Source organism: Cotesia typhae, unplaced genomic scaffold (assembly GCF_013202065.1).
Source record: "Cotesia typhae breed Kobodo isofemale line unplaced genomic scaffold, CoteBio_Ctyphae contig_20, whole genome shotgun sequence".
In the NCBI taxonomy this organism is placed as follows: domain Eukaryota; kingdom Metazoa; phylum Arthropoda; class Insecta; order Hymenoptera; family Braconidae; genus Cotesia; species Cotesia typhae.
The window spans coordinates 358,063-377,683 of NW_027423725.1; the positions used below are offsets into that span (position 1 = coordinate 358,063).

Here is a 19,621-nt window from a genome sequence, read left to right on the forward strand (position 1 = left end):
GCACTCATTAACATGTATAATTAAATTAATCTAAAAAAATTAATTTAATTAACTTAAATATTTACTTTAAAAAAATTAAGTAAGGGGATTACGCCTTATTTTTTGTGTCAATTATCAAATAATTTTTTTTTTTAATTCTTTTTTTTTTTTTTTTTTTTTTCCATAAAAATAATTCATTATTATTATTCTTACTCTCACGGCAAATTTTTGTACGTTTTAACGTACCGCCGTTTATAAAAATACATGAGATGATTCTAAAAGAAAATTAAGTAAAAAAAAGTACATTAATATATATTAATAATAAAAGTATATAAATATATCTTTAACCAATATATATTAGCCAAATTATATAAACTAAAGAATAATAAGTAAAAAAAAGAATTTATCAAAATTTACCAAAATAATGCAGTATTTTGACAAGTTTATTTAACAAACATTTAGTTTATATAAAAATAATAAATAATTATTTTATAATTTTTTTCTTTATAAAATACGTACTATATATGACTAATATATTTATTTATATATATATATATATATATATATATATATATATATATATATATATATATATATATATATATATATTAAATATATATATTAGTTGAAGTAAAGAAAAAAAAATAAATAGCGTGCGGGTGAAATACCAAAGACTTGATAGCACGATTGATTTGTGTGATACAATAAATAACGCACTTTGACTTAAAAAGATACAAATAAATATTAAATAAATAAATAAATAAATAAATAAATAAAATAAAATAAAAATAAACCCCTCCCTATATCCAAGCACAAATTAATTGATAAAGTAATAAATTAATTTGTCAGTAGCTTGGGGAAAGTATTACATAATAGTTAATTAAACTTATTAAAGTAAAAATTTATTAATTCATGTAATATTTTTTTTTTGTTTGTTATTATTATTACTATTAACTTTATTGACATTGTTTCATTTTTGTTTATTGTTTAAAACAAAATATGTTTGTAGACTTAAGTGTCCAAAGTTTAGCATTTTAATATATGCGTCCATGTATTAATTCACTTATGTTTAGTTTTGTTATTAGATAATTTTGTTTTATTTGTTATGATTATGATTATTATTATTATTATTATTATTAATATTATTATTATTATAAGACACCTTGTAAGGCTTAGTGCTCGTGGTTACTTTGTGAAACTTGTGGTATCTGATAACGATTTTCTTAAATCTTAAAAATATATATCTTAAATGTAAGGATATTTATATGCTGAGTACTTAAAAAACTTTTCGCAAAATATCTGATAAATTTAAAATTGCATAAATGGTGTTATAGCCGTATCTGATAATTATATGACAAAGATATTTTAAATGAATGTTAGTTAGTCGAGTAATAGTTATCTTGTATATGATTTCGAGGGTTTTAAACCGAGGATGTTTATATCACTACTTTTAGATGCATTTTAATGGATAGAGTGAATTTTTAATTTTAATGAGTCATATAATGGATATTTTGTATCTGATTCATATTTTTATTGTATCGTATATTTATATGATAATGTGTCAAAGTATATCAATTATTACTTATCATCTTATATGGATTAGATACAGTATATGATTCGAAGAATTTTATTCACATATAAATCAGATATGGTTTTAATTATCAGATAATATCAAATATTGTTCACAATATAGCATCATATATTATTTATCAAATATATCTGATCAGATATAGTTTGAAAAGAAATCACATAACATCATATATTGTTTAGATCATCATATAATATCAGATATTGTTTTGATCATCACATAGTATCAAATATGGTTTTTATGGTCAAATAATGTCAGATATACTATTGTGTGTTAATAATCAGATAAACTTGTAAGATATAGTTTGAAAAAATCACTACACATCATATATTGATTTGATTATCACATAGTATCAGATATTTTAATCATCAAATCGTATGAGATATAATTTATCAGATAGTATCAGATATGATTTTTATGGTCAAATAATGTCAGATACTACCATATATGAATTATCGAATTAACTTATCAGATATAGTTTTAAAAAAATCACATAACATCAGATTTTGATTCGATCATCAAATAATATCAGATATTATTTTTATTATCAGATAGTATCAAATAGAATTTTAACGATCATATAGTATCAGATATACCAAAAAAAAAGTAATCAGATATCACAAAATCGTCACTATTTGTTGTTATTATACTACTTGTACTTGTGCGCACGACTATTTTCTTTACTTTTTTTTTTTCTTTCTTTGATAAATATCAATACATTCTTTATTTTTGTTCGCAATTAATTAATTAAATAAATAATAAAATTACCTGACTTGAATTTAAAACAAAAAAACAAAACTTAATTTTTTATAAAACCATTTTTAGTAATTGAATTATTTATTTAATTATTAATTAACTAATCGCTAATTATTATTGATATTTATAAAATAAATTTAAATATTATTATTATAAAGAATAATAAAAAAAAAAATATATACCATAGAATTTAACAAAAACCGCCCATATCGATATAAATATATATATATATATATATAAAAAAATGTTTTTTTAAACGGGAGGGGGTTACAAAATATGCGAGTGAATAATTTAAAAAAAATAATGGCCATTTTACATGATAAATTATATAAATTATATAAATAAATATATATATATATATATATATATATATATATATATATATATATATATATATATATATATATATATATATATATATACACAAAAATAAATATAATTATAATAATGATAAATAATAAATACAAAAAAATGAAACTATATAGTGTTAGTGTTACTAACGAAATTAATGAATAAAAAAATTATTAGTGCGATTGATAAATAAAAATAAAACAAAAATAAAAAAAAAAAAAAAAACAAAAACACTGTCCTATATGCTTTTTATGCGGTGTGTGGTACCTAATAAATTACCTCAATAGTAAATGAGAAAATTATAAGTCATATACACAAAAAAAAAAAAAAGTGACAATTACCAATAATTAATAATTATTATAATTTTTTATTATTATAAATAATTATAATAATTTATTAATTATTTAAAAAAAGAAGAAAATAATGATAATATAAATTGATAATTAAGTCCCATTTTGTTAAAAAAAAAAAATGATTTTTTTGCGACAAATCGCGATTATTTTATCTCGTATACACAAACAAAGAATACAAAATATAATAAATAAAATTAGCGATACGACTGATTTTGTTCGTAGCAAAGACTAATAATAATAATTATTAAAAGGATTTTAAAGAAAAATGGTAGGTAGTAAAATTGTGAATTGTTATTTTGTTATTGACTATGCGAAAATGTAAAATGAATGAAAATATCTGGTAAAAAAAAAAAATTATTATTTGCAACGTAATTTTTTTTTTTAATAATTTTTTTAAAAAAGTTTTTTAAAAAACTTTTTTAAATTAATTTTAATGACACGCATAATCAATTATTAAGGGATTTAAATCGGATATATAAATATATATAAATATAAATATATGTATACATATATATGTGAATATATATATATATATATATATATATATATATATATATATATATATATATATATATATATATATATATATATATATATATATGTATATATATACATTGATTAATAATAATAATAAATAACAATAATGATAATGAAGAAAAAAATATTAATAATAATTATTGAAGGAAATAAAAATAAGAATGAGGATTTAATGAAAAAGTAAAATACTGACAATGACAATTAGATTTTTTTACTGATGTAAACAGTTTTTAGTGTCATTTGTCAATGTAATGTCATTTAGGATCAAATATATGTGTTTATATATATTTGAGTTTGAGAAGAGGGTCAATTTATGGGAAATGACATTACTAAAAGTGGAATGTAAATTTTAATTCAAGAAAGATTATTGATATAATTGATTACTGATATAATGATAATACGACTTGATGATGATGATTATGATGAAAATGAAACTTAAAAAAAATAACAACGTAGTTAGACGTTTGTATATGAATAAAACGTATTTTGGAAATAAAAGATTCTACAATTTTATCATTAATCCCATGAAAATACAAATTTAAAATAATGAAATATGTACACCTCTTATACAAGTGTATAAACGACAGACAAAGAATAAATAAATTAATTAAATAAAATTTGTGTCTTATTTTTTTATAAAATTGTTAGACCTAATTTGTTTTTTAGTTTTAAGATTATTTAGTTGCTAGTAATTTTTATGAAAATTTATTTAGCAGATATTTTATCATTTTTAACATTTAATTTAGCTGACAATTTTTTAATTTTCTTTAACAAAAAAATTATTTTTTAAAAAATTGCATATTTAATTTTTAAAAATTTTTAAATGTCAATTTTTTAAAAATAATTTTTTTAGAATAATTAACTTGTTAAAAAAAATTATAAAAATTATTAAATATCTGCTAAATTTATTTTCATTAAATTTAGCTGTCACTTGACAATTTTTTAATTTTCTTTAACGAAAAAATTTGTTCCAAAAAATTATTTTTTAAAAATTGCATTTTTAATTTTATTAAATTTCTACAAATCTATTTTTTTAATAATTTTTTTTGCAATAATTTATTTATTAAAGAAAATAAAATAAATTGTCAAGTAACAGTTAAATTTGATACCATTATAATTTTTGTAACAATTTGTCACAAAAAAAAAATTGATTTGGAGAAATTTTAAAAATTAAAATTATACTAGCTAACATTTAAAAATTTTTAGAATTTTTGTATAGAAAAAAAAAATATTTAAAAAATTGCACTTGTAATTTTTCAAATTTTTTACGTCAAATTTTTTTTTTTATATTTTTTAAATAATTTTTTTTTAATAAAAACAATTATAAAAATTTTCCGATGTTAGTTACATTTAATTTTTATAAATTCTAAAACTTGTAAAATTTTTGGATGATTTTTAAATGTTTGCTAATTTCAGGGTCGTTATTTTTGGTCGTATTAATGTTAGAAGTGATAATAAATTTTGACTTACTCTAGTTTGAAGAAGTTGAAAAATTTATAATTTTTGAGTTATCCAAAAAATTATTAATTCTTGAGTAATCCAAAATTAAAAATTTCTTGAGTAATTCCTTAAATTGGGCACTACAAACTTAAAATACTAACAATTTACACAAATTTGACACTAAAAATTTTCACAAATTTAACACTAAAAATTATCACAAATTTGACACTAAAAATATACACTTCAAAATGACAACAAAAAAATAAAAATCACTCAATTTTAACGTTGAAAAACACATTCACTTAAAACTCAAACTCACACAACAATATTGACACTAATAATTATCCATTGTAACACTGAAAATTAAAAAAAAAAAAAAAAATGACACTTAAAAAAAATATGACACACAATATACACTAAAAATCCGCACAACACTAACACTAAAAACTTACCATATAATTCTGCATCGATTGGCGCAATTTAAAAATTTTTGACTCTCTAGTTTCAGAGATATTTAATTTCAAAGTTAGAGTTTTGAACGCTCTTATACATTACGGTATACGGTATATCCAAAAGTTTGCCTACAAACATTTTTATATCTCAGAAACTTTTCTTAGGATTTTTTTAAAAACTATAGTCACGTTAATTAACAACTAGACAATTTTTTAAAAATAATTTCATTAATAATTATCACACAGTTTCACAGATATTTATTAATAAGTAATAAAAAATTTACCAGACTGTAGCCGAGGAAGAAATACGTTAATAAAGCTATAGTAACAACGCAAGTTTTGTGAGTCGCGAAAAAAGTATGAGACGCGCATGCGCGGAAAAATTTGAAAAGTTTAACGTACTTTAGGTATCATACTATAGTTATTAATTTTATTTATTAAAAAAAAAATAACAATAATTATTTTATGAAAATAAGTATTTTTCTCTACTTATTAAAAATTAAAAAAAGTTAACAATTTTAATGTAATAATATATATTAATCTTTGATAAGTTATAAAAATAATAGTCGGATGAAATAATAAAAAATAGTAAAATTTTAAATCAGTTAATATATCAAAAAAATTTAATTACTGATTTTTCTTTAAAAAAAATCCTAAGAAAACAATTTTGGTGAGAGTACTACCTTAAATAATTCAGCTAATTCTTTATTTATGAAATTTTTGTTAGAATTTCATTACAAATGAAGTTATTACAATACTTTTCCTTACAATGGTGCGCGTGACTAAACAATTGAACAACTGAAATATAGTAATGGTGGTTTTGTGGCTCTACCTACCGTCGTATATTGAAATATTGAACTAAAGACCATCTATATTCCGTGCTTTCGTTTTTCCGTTACTAAATGCGCGCGCATCTCACATTTTATTGGCGCGAAATTTTAAATTTTACTTTTTGAAATTTTTATTAAATTAAATGATTTTTTTTATAATAATAATTTAAGCTTAAAATTACTTAGACAATAATTAAAAAAATTAATTACAATTTTTTTAATAAAAATAATTGAAAAAAACAGCTGATTAAATTTTTATTGATTAAAATAATATGAGATTGAAATTGGTAGACATTAAAAATTTTTTTAGAAGCTTATAATAATTAAATTATATTAAAAAAAGTTTAATTAGAAAAATTCTACATAAAAATTTTTAGAAGCATTTTTTTAATGTAATTAATCCGTTAAAAAAATTTTTAAAACTGACACCTGGCGGCTAACTTTTAGTATTATTTAAATAATTTGCGCGCGAAATTTAAATTTAAACTATAGTTTAAAAAATAAATATCAGGTGGCGCTGAGAAACGTATAAAATGTATTGAAATAAATTTACTGACAGAAAAGTATATTTTATTGAGCACAAGAACTGTATTGTGTTTTATTCTGCCATATTTGAGTTGGAATGAATTGTTTTTCGTGAAAGTGTGTGTTAATGTTGTAAATATTGACATAAATAGATATTGAAATAAAAATGGAGATAAGTGACAGTGAGAAAAGCGACAATGAACCGATGACACCGCCGGAGCTGTCAAAAGAGACTGAAGAGTCTGCGGAAGCTACGGAAACTGATCCTGGACAACATATCATCCCCGAGTACTCTAGAGAAAAATATTTCAGGGCGTACGAGGTCTTCAAGGAATGGCAGATGAAGCACGGTCATGATGAGGTGACAGAAGCTGTCATGATGGAATTCTTTGAGGAGCTCAATGAAACTAAGAAACCCTCGACCCTCTGGAGCCAGTATTCTATGCTCAAGAGTACGTTTAACCTCAAAGAGGACCTGGACATTTCTCAGTTCAAGAAACTACGCGCTTATTTGAAGAAACAGGGCACCGGGTTTAGGAATGCCAAGTCTAAAGTACTCACTGCTGCTAATATTCATGATTTTTTGATCAAGGCTTCTGATTATGATTTTTTAGCGGAAAAGGTTTATTTTTTTAAATTATTTCTTTCAGTATTTTGTGTAAAAAAAATTTTATTTTGAAATTAACAGACATTTAATGATTTTTCAAATTTTTTTTTGTAGAAATTAAATTACATTAAATTTAGCTGTCACTTCAAAATTGTTTTAATTTTTTTTAACAAATAAATTATTGCAAAAAAAAATTATTAAAATAATGGACTTGTAAAAATTTTAATAAATTAAAAATCAATTAAAAAAAAATAAAAAATTAAAAATAGAATTTTTTATAAATCATTTTTTAGGTAAAAAAAATTTTTTTGGTAAAGAAAATTAAAAAATTGTCAAGTGACAGCTAACTTTAATGAAAATAAATTTAGTAGATATTTAATAATTTTTTTTTAACAAGTAAATTATGCCAAAAAAATTATTTTTAAAAAATTGACAATTAGAAATTTAAAAAAATTAAAAATGCAATTTTTTTGTTAAAGAAAATTAAAAAATTATCAAGTGACAGCTAACTTTAATGTCATAGAAATTAAAAATAAAATTATTTTCCATAGAAATTTTTTTAAACTGTGGATAGAATTTAAAAAAAATTTTTTTTAGTTCAAAAAAAAGTATTGGAACCTTAAGAAAGAGTTTGGAATCATTTTTAAACTTCTAGAATGTTGAAATCGATGTTTTTAAGGTTCTAGAATCTTTAAAATTATTCCACCTATACTTAAAAAGTTTTTTAAATTGTTTTAGGTTCAACTAAGATTTTAGAAACTTGAAAGAAGACTTGTGAATAATTTTTGAGATTCTAGAATGTTTGGGTTGACAGAAATGGATATTTTTAAGGTTCTAGAATGTCTAAAAGTGTTACAAATATTGCTCTAAAATTTTTTAGAATGTTTTTTAAATTGCATTTAGTCTTTGAAACCGTATGGAAACTTTTGTCACTGTTTTGAAGTTCTAGAATGTTTAGTTTGACGGAAAGTGATGTTTTTATAATTCTAGAATGTTTAAAAAATATTTCAATTTTTTTTTTCTTTCAATTTTTTCATGTAGAAATTTTTAAAAAGAATAGCTAAAATATTTTTTAAATATTTTCGTCAATTTGTAAGATTTTTTAAAATTGTGATAATAAATTTTTTTTTCAATAATAATAATAATTATTATTTTTTTTTTTTTTTTTTTTTTTTTCAAAATTTTCAAAATAAAATTTCGTTCAAAAAAATGAAAATGAAAATAGTGGATCTCACTTGTAAAAAATTACCAAAACTAATTTTAAAATATTTTCAGGTAATAATGATCTTCGGTGTAGTTGGAGCTTGCAGAAAATCTGAAATAGTTGACCTGACATTATCAGACATATTAGACACAGGAACAAGCCTGGTAGTGACAATCCAGGCGACTCCAAGACGCCAGATGAGAAAGTTCACGATCAACGGTGATCTCTACAAAGTAGTCAAAAAATACATGGCTCTAAGACCGGAGCACGCGAAGATAAACCGGCTGCTTTTGAACTACCAAAAGGGTAAATGCACGCAGCAGCCAATTGGAGTCAACAAAGTCGGCGGGATCCCTCGAAGAATCGCGTCTTACTTGGAGCTTCCAGAGGCAGACAAGTACACGGGACACTGTTTCCGTCGAACTTCAACGGAATTGCTGTCTCAGTCTGGAGCCAACGTGGTGCATGTAATCGCCGGGTGGAAGGCTAACAAGAATTCTGGCAAGTCTGATAATTCTCTGGAGTTTTACAGCCAAATGGAGGCCAGCAACATCTTGAAGACTCGCATGTCTGACATTCAGCAACCCCAGAGCCATCCTTCGACTCAGATTATCATCAATCAGATCCCGATTAATCAGCAAGTGGGTGGTCGTCGATTTCAGACCAATCAGGGACAGATTATTACTACTCCTAAGCGGCTGTATACTACTGTTGGACAGTTGATTAATAATGCTGGAAAGCTGATCAATATTAATAATTCTGGACAGGTTAATAATAATGGTAATGCTAGTCAAGGACTTTTGGGTGACAATCAACAGGTTGATAGTGGTCAGCATGCAAATCGAGAACAGATTACTATGAAATCGACTGGTCACCTGCAACGAGTTCAGATTAATAAACAAATTAATCTCGTGCAAAAGCCTAAGACTTCTGTTGATGATCTAGAAGCTTCACTTCAGGTAATTTTAATTATTAGGTATAAGAAAATTTTTTAAAAAATTAATTAAATTTTTAATTGCAAATCAAACTGAAGAAAATAATTTTTAACTTTGAAAAGAAGGGAGTAATTGGTAAAAGAAAATTTTAAAAAATTTTTAAAAATTAAAAAGTTTCAGGTGTGAAAATTAATAAAAATTACAAGTAAAATTTTTTAAAAGCATTTTTTTGTTGTAATTAATATGAAAATAAAATTTAATAATTTTTAGAATTTTTTTTAACAAACAAATTATGGCAAAAAAAATTAGGAAAAAAAAATTGACATTTAGAAATTTAAAAAAAAATTAAAAATCCAATTTTTTAAAAATGATTTTTTCGGAACTAATTTTTTTGTTAAATAAAATTTAAAAATATTCTAATGACTGCTAACTTTAATGTCATGTAATTAATTTATTAAAAAAATTTTTTAAATTGACAGCTGACCGCTAACTTCAGTATCATTATTGTAACACTGAAGTTGACAGATATTAAAAATTTTTTTAGAATTTTATAGCAATTAAATTATTAAAAAAAAATTAATTAAAAATTTTCACATGTGAAAATTAAATGACATTAAAGTTAGCTGTCACTTGACAATTTTTTAATTTTTTTTAACAAATAAATTTCTTCCAAAAAATTATTTTTAAAAAATTGCATTTGTAGTTTTTTAAAATTTCTAAATGTCAATTTTTTTCATAAATTTTTTTTTTGTCATAATTTATTTGTTACAAAAATTCTTAAAATTATCAACTATCTGCTAAATTAATTTTCATAAAAATTACAAGTGAAAATTTAAAAAAAAAATTTTTTTATTGTAATTAATTTGTTAAAATAATTTTTAAAATTGACAGCTGACCGCTAACTTTATTATTATAAAATAATTTCGACGTTCTACATCTGCCAGGTTTTTCATCACGGAGTTGACATATTTTTTATCCTGCCTAAGACAAAAGTTCGGATTCTGTCCCGTTAATTAGGAATGAAAGTGATATTTTTTGTCCCTGATTTACCTATCAGTGTGCATGTGCAGTACTATAATATGCGCGTGAGTACTCACGCGCATCTAGCTTCACAACAGCTGTCACGACGCCATTATTAAAATATCTCGTCAACATAAACATATCAATTGTGATTTGTTGCGTGATTTGCGTGATTTTGTTGATAAATTAAGAAGATAAATATTTACAAAGCAATTAAAAAATTAACATGAGCTCTTCTGAAAAGTCAGTGGTGAGTGAAAGTGACGAAGAGGATATTAGCTACATTCAAGCTGAAGCCCAATATACCCCGGACAATTTGGTCGCATTCAAATCCAGCGATGAATATCATCGAGCTTATCATAAATTCATGGATTGGAAAATTGAAAAAAATGTTGAAAATCTTACTGAAGATGTATTTTTAATGTACTTCAATGAAATTTCAAATGACCTCGCACCATCAACTCTGTGGTCTAAATATTCAATGCTCAAGACATTGGTTAATTCAAAACATGGAATTGACTTGCAAAATTTTACAGAGCTTAAAACTTTTTTGAAAAATAAATCTAAAGGCTTCCGATCGCAAAAATCAGAAATATTAACAATGGATGAAATTGATACGTTTCTTAATACAGCTTCCGATGACATTTATCTAGCTCAGAAAGTAAGTTTAATAATAAAAATAAATAAGAATTAATTTAGCAGCCATTCATTAATTTTTAGAATTTTTTTAACAAATAAATTATGGCAAAAATAAATGAGAAAAAAAAATTAACTTAGAAATTTTTAAAAATTATTGACCTAATTATTGACATGCCTTAGCCCCAATTATTGACACCTATACTAAGCATGCGTCGAATCATCTGCTTATTCTTATTTATCGAAAGTTATTATTAAAGTTTATTAATAATAATTTCCATAAATGATTAATTACTTTTAAAAATATAAAAATTAATTTATTTAATCAGAAGAGTTCAAACTCTTACAGTTAATTTTTTAGGTTTAAGTAAAAAAACAAAAAAGGCGTGATAGCGCTGTCAATATGAGATTCAACTTAAAAATTATCAACTAGTTATTGACACCCATTATTTAAATATTATAAAGCATACAATTAATTTCGATTATTCAATTTTATAAATTTTTCATATAATGTTAATTAAAGAAAAAAAAAATATCATATAATTAGATGAAGAAATTAATTTAAACTCGGCATTTAAAAAAAATCCTTTTCTAACCAAAGTTGTTAAGAAAATAGACGCTCGTAAGCTGGTTTGATGAACTGGTGCTAACTTTATTTTTTTTTTTAATAATTAATATTTAATATTTTGAACTGACAGTAATTTTTTTTCAATTTTTTAATTAATTAGAATTTAATAAAAATTTATATGATAGTTATTTTTATTGCAGATGATTAAATATATTTAAAAATAATTTAGGATGTCAATATTTAGACCCTTGTCAATAATCAGTTCTTTTATCTTACTTGATTAGAAAATTTTTTTTACTTTATTTACACAAATTATAATTTTATAATTACTATGTTTCAGGTCATTCTAATTTTAGGATTTTGTGGAGCGATGCGATGCAAAGAACTTTGTCACTTAAATCTAAATGATGTCGAAGACGTTGGGTCTAAATTTATCGTATCTGTTCAAGACAACAAAAATTTTTACCCACGAACTTTTGTGATCATGAATCAATACTACAACCTCGTCAAAAAGTATATTGCTTTACGGCCTGAAAATTGCACTAATGAAAGGTTTCTTTTGTGTTACAAAAGTGGATACTGCATTCGCCAGCCGATAGGCAAAAACAAAATAAGTGTCGTGCCTCAAAATGTTGCAAGGTTTTTGAATTTACCCAATCCACCAGCTTATACGGGACATTGTTTTCGTCGCACTTCGACGACACTGCTAGCAAACGCTGGAGCCAGTACTATTCCTCCGCCAGCCAAAAGGGCTCGATTTTCAGGCGGTTCAAGTAACCAAAATCTTCAAAATTCACAACCGTCTACTTCTACTGTTAAACTTGTTCATGAATTAAAAAATGATGAAGACAGTGTACCTTCACCTACACACAATATTGAAGAAATTAAAAAGTCAGACTCCGATATTCCTTTTGAACAGAGATCAAATAATAATAATACGAATTTTTGGTTGACAGCTGAACCGATAGAACAAAATAAAGAGCCTACAAAAGGAACAAATGAGGTATTGAGGGAAATAAAAAATACAGGAGTATCAAATGCGTTTAATTTAATATTTCCTGTTGTTAAATTTGACAATAATTAACAATATCACTATTAATATCAAGAATAATGATAATGTTTTTTAATTATAAAATGTGATCGAATTTTTGATGAAAAAAATAATTTTATTTTGTTGTTTCCAAAGAAAATATAAAAATTATAAAAAGATATTTTATATTTTTAAGGATAATAATTAATTATAATTTTTAAAAAATGATATGAATTTTTTTTGTCTTAGAGCCAAAAGAAGAGACAAAAAAAATTTTTTATTCACTTTTTTTATAGATTAAATTTTATAAATATTTTTAAGTCAGTTGGAGTAAAAAAAAAATTTTTTACAAGCCCTTTTGGCATTAGTAAAGCGATATGTATAATAAAATGAGTTATTACACAATATACAATTTTTTTTTTTTTTTGTAAAAATAATAAAAAAAAAAATTTTTTTTTTATTCTTTTTCCAGACATTAAATCTAGACGGATTTAAATTTGTCGTCGTGGAGATTGACAGAAGGATTGAGGTAGTTCAAAAGGGTTGGTCACCACCTGAAGGCGCTGAATATGTAAAACCTCACGCAATTTTTGGTAAAAAATATTTTCTATTTTAAATCTAGAATAAAAAAAATTCTGTAATAAAAAAAAGTAAAATTTTAATTAATAATTACAGACTCGTATAAAAGTGCCTCAGACTACGCGGATACTATAAACGTGAAAAAAACTACCCGAGTAGTTCCTACAGTAGTTCCAAGCCCAAAAGTGATATCCATCGACGCCGACTCCTCGAATTGTCCTGAAGCAAGTACGCAGGAAATTAGAAGAGTAGTCAAATCTGGGCTTCCAATTAAGCCGATCAACGTTGTCAAGACCAAAGTCGCTCCAACTTCTACTCCTTCTGGAAGTTGCACCCCCAAGAGGATTATCGGGACCCTGGTGAAAAAAAATAATAATAATCAAAGTATTTCAGTGACTTCGGCCAATGGACTCAAGAACATTGTCAAGAATAAAAGGTTTATTGGGACTCTGGTGAATAAAAACTTTAACAAAAATTCTATTGTGAGCAATAAACAGAAATTGGACTCAAAGAATGCCAAGTCAGGTAATTTTTTCTGATGAATTTTTTTAAGTGAAACTTCTTTGAGCGCGTTGAGGGTAAAATTTCAAGGTCGTGACTCAACAATAATAATAATATATTGTGATCTGATTTTTTTTTTTTTTATTAAGAGTACATTAAAAATTATTACCCTAAATTTTTATTAAAAAATATTTAATTATTAACAATCTCGTAGAGTACTAGAAAAAATTTCCTAAATTGCTTTTTAATCAGTCAAGAATTAAAAAAATTTTTTTTAATTTTTTTAGCCGGATTAAAGCAAAAAAAAAAAACAGTAAGAGTATTGAAAAAATTTTCAATCAGTCGCCATTTTTTTTTTAAATAAAAATTATTAAAATTCCGTACTGATTAAAAAACAATTTGGATTTTTATTTTTAGATGATCCGTTTTTGAGTTATGGAGGGGGAATTTTTTCTAGTGCTCTACGAAATTATTAATAACTTTGTAATAATTAAATATTTTTTAATAAAAATTTAGAGTAATAATCTTTAATGTACCCTTAATAAAATAAAAAAAAAATCCGATCCCTAAATTCCTATATTTTCTCTGTCAAAAAAATTCCCGAAAATTCCGCGATGGAGAAAAATGATGAGAGTGAATTTTCACGATGCGCGCGCACACTGACACCTAAATTCTACATCGTAAAGTTAGTTCTAGGTGTCATGAAAATCGATAACTATTTTCAAGTTGTATATTCTAATATTTTTATACTTAGAACACTCGTTTCGTAATAGTACAATTAAATAGTGTGAATAATTAAATATTATTTTGGTGTTTTTATTAAATCAATTTAATATACGACAGTAATAATATTTACTAATAATTTATTAATGAATATTAGTGATAAAACTGTTTTGAGTGCATTTATAAATTTGAGATTAATTCTCGGTATGTATAATTTATTTACATCGTTAATTAAAAATTAATTACATTATTATGACACTGAAGTTGGCAGACATTAAAAATTATATTAAAATTTTGTAATAATGCAATTATTAAATAAAAAGTTTCACATGAGAAAATTTATAAAAATTACAAGTGAAAATTTTTAGAAACATTTTTTTATTGTCATTGATTTGTTATTAAAATTTTTTTAATTGACAGCTGACGGCTAACTTCAGTGTCATACATTATTATCTAAAAAATATTTTTTTTTTTTTCGTTTTGTTTTATTTCTGGTATATTAACAAATTTTATTTTTAAATAGAAAAAAATTATTTAATTTTTTATAATTGTTTATATTAATTTTAAATGCTGAGTGTTTATAATATTTGTTAAAATTTTATTTATTGATATTTTTAATTATTTTTATTATTAAAAAAAAAATTTTATTAAATAACGAGCACTTAGTTTAAATTGATATATTTATATAAACATATATTTTTAATTTATTAAAGTAGTAGTTGAAATAATAAAAAATAAATTTAAATAGAACAATTAAAATAATTTTCTATACTAATTCATTTTTAATTTTTTTTTCAATTTTCTCTGAAACTAAAAATACTAAATAATAAAATTTAAATTTCTGTTTTAGTTCCCGAGATGTCTGATGATATTACTCTAAGAAATGCAAGAAACTGTAAAAAATATTATTACAAAAAAAAATCTGAAAATCAGAGCAAGAGGATAGTGAAAAAAAAAGAAACTAACTCTGAAATCTGTCGACAGTATCGACAACGAAAAAAATTGCTAGCACAACAACTGCAATCTAAGAACGAAGTTATTCATACTCCATCAACATCAAGTTTGCAAATGACGTTTGAATCTCAGTTTATTACCACAGGTAAAAATTTACAAAAAAAAAAAATTAACTTAAATCAAGAAGAAAATTCTTGAAATTCCGAAGATGTCATCGGGGCGTAAAAGGATTAAATCTCCACAAATCCCTGATCGTTTACTACCCGTGGATATTTTATCTGGAGATGTGAATGATCAGTATAAAATTTTAGGGGAAGTTTTTAATGTTCGAGTTTGTGCTATTGATGAAGATTACTCTATTGATGCTCATATCAGAAGGAAAAAAATTAAAAGAATATGTGACTTACAATTTATGGAAATTTTTATTATTTAAATCCTTTCAAATTATTTATGCTGTGCATAAATCCTTTAAGTACCAAAAATATTTATAATACTGATATTAGCGGTCAGCTGTCAATTTAAAAAAATTTTTTAATAAATTAATTACAATAAAAAAATTATTCTAAAAATTTTCACTTGTAATTTTTATTAATTTTTACATGTGAAACTTTTTGATTAAATTTTTGTTTGATAATTTAATTGCTGTAAAATTAAAAAAAAAATTTTAATATTTGTCTTTATTCTTTGACATCTATTAAATTCATATTTATTAAATTATTAAATTAATTTATTAAATTAAAAATTATTAAATATTTATTAATTAATAAATTTTGAATTTAGTTTGCCAAAGAAGTTTCACTTTTGGCGTGTGTACGAAGTACACACGCTCTTTTTTTTAGGATTGTTTTTATGTAGTTATTTATTTTTTTTTTTTTTTTTTTAGGTAATGTATTTATTGTCGTTGAAAAAGTTGATAACGGTTCGAATGTTATTACTGGTGATGTTTGTGGTAATGCAAATCCACCGATGCAAGTTGATACTAAGGATCCAACTTTGACGTCGACTATGTCAGGTATTATATTTTTTTATCTATATTATTAAGAAAATAGGCAAAATTTTGTGATTAATTCAAAAATTCTCTATCTCTAGATACATAAGTAAGAAATTACCTTGTATCTTGTGAACTATTGACATTTTAAAAGATATAAGCTCATTCTGATGTTGTACTCATCAAGACCTTTCATTTGAGTACCCACATCAATTTTTCATATATTTTATATATTTATATATATTATATATATATATATGTATATATGAAAAATATATAAAAAAAATGCATGTGGGTACTCAAATGAAAGCTCTTGATGAGTGTAACATAAAGATGAGCTTATATCTTTAAAAATGTCAATATTTAAGAAATGACCTTGTATCTTGTGAAATATTATAATTGAAATTTTTTTATTTTTTTAGATTCAAATTCTCTGGAGGGACCAACAATAAATGAAAACTTAGACATAAAAGAAGAGTACGTAAATGAAGAACTTTTAGAAGAAGAGGAACTAATGGCAGTGGATCCTCTTGCGATTTAAAAAAAAAATTTATAATGCTTATAAATTGTGCAAAAATGACGAAATTAGTTATAAGTCAATTTTAATATTTTTTATACCAGTTAACGTTTAAGTAAATAATTATTATTATTTAATTAAGATTCCGTATTAAATTATTAAAGTTGTAAATATTTATAGCTCAATAATTGTTTTATTAAACAATATATCAGAATAAGCAAAATGTATGTAGTATTTTACATAATATTAAAATTAGCTGTTTTTAATTTTTTGATTTTTTTTTTTTAATAATTAAATTAGTTTTTTAAGTTTTTCACAAATGTATTTTCATAAATTTTTTTTAATTTAAAAAAAAAAATTATTTTTTTTTTTTCAAATAAACTATTTAAAAATTTTTTTTAAAATAAATAAAAAAAAATTATTTTAGAAAAATGTCATTTATATATATATATATATATATATATATTTTTTTTTTAATTTCAACATATGTCAATTTTTTTTATGCCGTAAATTGTCTGCAAAATTTTTATTTACTTTTTTCAAATTAAATTCAGTTATTTCAAAGTTTACTTTTTTGACAGTAGGTGTCACTAGCTGCTCAGTTTCTGTTTCCATTTTTTTTTCATTGACAACAGTTACAAGTTACAACTCAGTTGCAATCGAAATTCAGAGTGAGAAGTATTGTAATAAAATACTTTCTCTATATTTAATAAAAATATTAAAAAATAAGTGAAACTAAATTAAATGGCTCTGGTTAGAAATTTGAGACGCGTAATTTCTGTGACGTCAGCTGTGTCACGAGTTAGCAGAGTTAGCAATTACAAGTTCACTTACTTCAACAATGTACATCCGAGATTCACTTCTACCAGCCAACCTCTCCGAGATGCTGAAGAGTAAGTTTTAAATAATTATTTATTAAAATTGTCAGCTGACATTTGATTTTTTTATAAAAATTAATTTAGCAGATTTTTGACAAGTAAATTATTTTAAAAATTTTCTTAACAAATTAATTACAATAAAAAAATGCTTTTAAAAATTTTTATTAATTTTCACAATTAAAAATTTTTAATTAGTTTCTTTTTTTATTAATTTAATTGCTATAAAATTTTTAAATAAATTTTTAATATCTGTCACCTTCAGAGTTATTTGCGCTTATAGTTTTTAAAGTTTTTTATAAATAAAAAATTCCTTTTATTTTTTTACAATAATTTTTCAATGAAAAAAAAAATTTTTTATTTTTAAATATCGGCTAACTTAATTTTCTTTTTTACAATTTTAATACAATAAAATTGTTATTAAATAAATTTAATAAGAAAATTGTACATGTGAAAATTGAAAAAAAAAAAAAAAAAAAAAAAAAAATTTTTTTAGAAGAATTTTTTTATTGTAATTTTTGTAATAAAATTTAAAAAAATTGACAGCTGTCAGACTCAGTATCATTCATAGCAAAATTTTTTTTTATAAAAATTTTTCTACCGAAAAAAATTCTAAACAAAAATTGTTAAATCTGCTGATTTAAATTTCATAATTATTTATTTATTTATTTATTTATTCTTGTACTCCTGGTGGAATATTTTATTCAAATTTTTTATTTTTAGGGTTAAGGTGACATTTGTCCGCGCCAGCGGAGAGAAAATTCAAGCCAAAGGAAAGGTTGGAGACAGCCTACTTGACATTGTTGTAAATAATGAAATAGATTTAGATGGTTATGGTAAAAAAAATTGTTTATTCAATAAAAATAAATTTTTTTTTAATTATTCAAATTTTTTTTTTTTTTTTTTTTTTTTTCACAAAAAATTAATTTTAATTTAAATTTAATTTTTTTAATTTATTATAAAATTTTAATTAATAATAACTATTGAAAGAAAAAAATTTGAATTTTTTTACTTTTCAAAAAAAAATTAATTTTAATTAAAATTAAATTTTAAAAATTTACTATAAAATTTTAATTAATAATAATTATTGTTTTAGGTGCATGTGAAGGAACTTTAACATGTAGTACCTGTCATTTAATACTTCCAAAAGAAGTTTACGATTCCCTACCTGAACCACCGACTGACGAAGAATTAGACATGTTGGACCTGGCTTACGATCTCTGTGACACGTAATGAATAATTTTAATATTTTTAACTATATTATTAAGAGAATAAAAAAAATTTTTTGTAATTTGCTAGTGAATTAAAATTAATAAATAAATAAATGATATTAATTTTTTAAAATAAATTTGTCCAGGTCACGACTAGGATGCCAAATTATCATGACTAAAGAACTTGATGGTCTAGAAGTCCGAGTACCTACAACAATAAACGACGCAAGGGCATAATTGTTAAATTATTAAAAAAAAAAAAAAATAGGTCACAATTTTTATAAATATTAAGAATAATAATACTATACAAATAAATTAAATAAATTTGTAAATATATATTTTATAAATGGATAAATAATATCTAGAAATTTAATATAATATTTTTACATTAACTTTATATAAAAAAATATTTACAATTTTTATCTGTTTCAACAGTTGATTTTTTTTTTAATTATTAATAAC

At 22.8% G+C, this 19,621-nt stretch overlaps 2 protein-coding genes across 4 annotated transcripts; both read left to right on the forward strand.

Annotated features, from left to right (window-relative positions):
* The first annotated feature begins 6,861 nt into the window (after window positions 1–6,861).
* LOC141538145 (uncharacterized) lies at window positions 6,862–17,343 on the forward strand. 3 transcript variants are annotated; one of them, XM_074259491.1, is made up of 7 exons: window positions 6,862–7,433; window positions 8,694–9,581; window positions 13,284–13,404; window positions 13,487–13,915; window positions 15,465–15,713; window positions 16,452–16,580; window positions 16,979–17,343. In XM_074259491.1, exons 1-7 carry the CDS (start codon window positions 6,978–6,980, stop codon window positions 17,095–17,097), a joined length of 2,391 nt encoding a protein of 796 aa, XP_074115592.1. In that variant the 5' UTR covers window positions 6,862–6,977; the 3' UTR covers window positions 17,098–17,343. The 3 variants fall into 3 exon arrangements, with proteins under 3 accessions (XP_074115592.1, XP_074115595.1, XP_074115594.1); XM_074259493.1 differs by lacking the exons at window positions 6,862–7,433; window positions 8,694–9,581 and adding exons at window positions 10,579–11,238; window positions 12,122–12,784 and having other exon boundaries at window positions 16,979–17,341; XM_074259494.1 differs by lacking the exon at window positions 15,465–15,713 and having other exon boundaries at window positions 6,864–7,433; window positions 16,979–17,342.
* A 364-nt stretch (window positions 17,344–17,707) lies between these two features.
* On the forward strand, window positions 17,708–19,506 carry Fdx2 (Adrenodoxin-like protein 2, mitochondrial Ferredoxin 2). The gene is made up of 4 exons (XM_074259485.1): window positions 17,708–17,966; window positions 18,672–18,784; window positions 19,045–19,177; window positions 19,306–19,506. The coding sequence occupies exons 1-4, from the start codon at window positions 17,818–17,820 to the stop codon at window positions 19,394–19,396; spliced, it is 486 nt and encodes a 161-aa protein (XP_074115586.1). The 5' UTR covers window positions 17,708–17,817; the 3' UTR covers window positions 19,397–19,506.
* Window positions 19,507–19,621: the final 115 nt, after the last annotated feature.

Bases quoted from the DNA above. Each gene is read 5' to 3' on its own strand.
- Fdx2 (XM_074259485.1), top strand. From the start codon at position 17,818: ATGGCTCTGGTTAGAAATTTGAGACGCGTAATTTCTGTGACGTCAGCT. The intron at 18,785-19,044 runs GTAAAAAAAATT...TTATTGTTTTAG, and splicing joins AATAGATTTAGATGGTTATG to GTGCATGTGAAGGAACTTTA. The intron at 19,178-19,305 runs GTAATGAATAAT...AAATTTGTCCAG, and splicing joins GCTTACGATCTCTGTGACAC to GTCACGACTAGGATGCCAAA.
- LOC141538145 (XM_074259491.1), top strand. From the start codon at position 6,978: ATGGAGATAAGTGACAGTGAGAAAAGCGACAATGAACCGATGACACCG. The intron at 7,434-8,693 runs GTTTATTTTTTT...AAATATTTTCAG, and splicing joins ATGATTTTTTAGCGGAAAAG to GTAATAATGATCTTCGGTGT. The intron at 9,582-13,283 runs GTAATTTTAATT...TTCTTTTTCCAG, and splicing joins ATCTAGAAGCTTCACTTCAG to ACATTAAATCTAGACGGATT.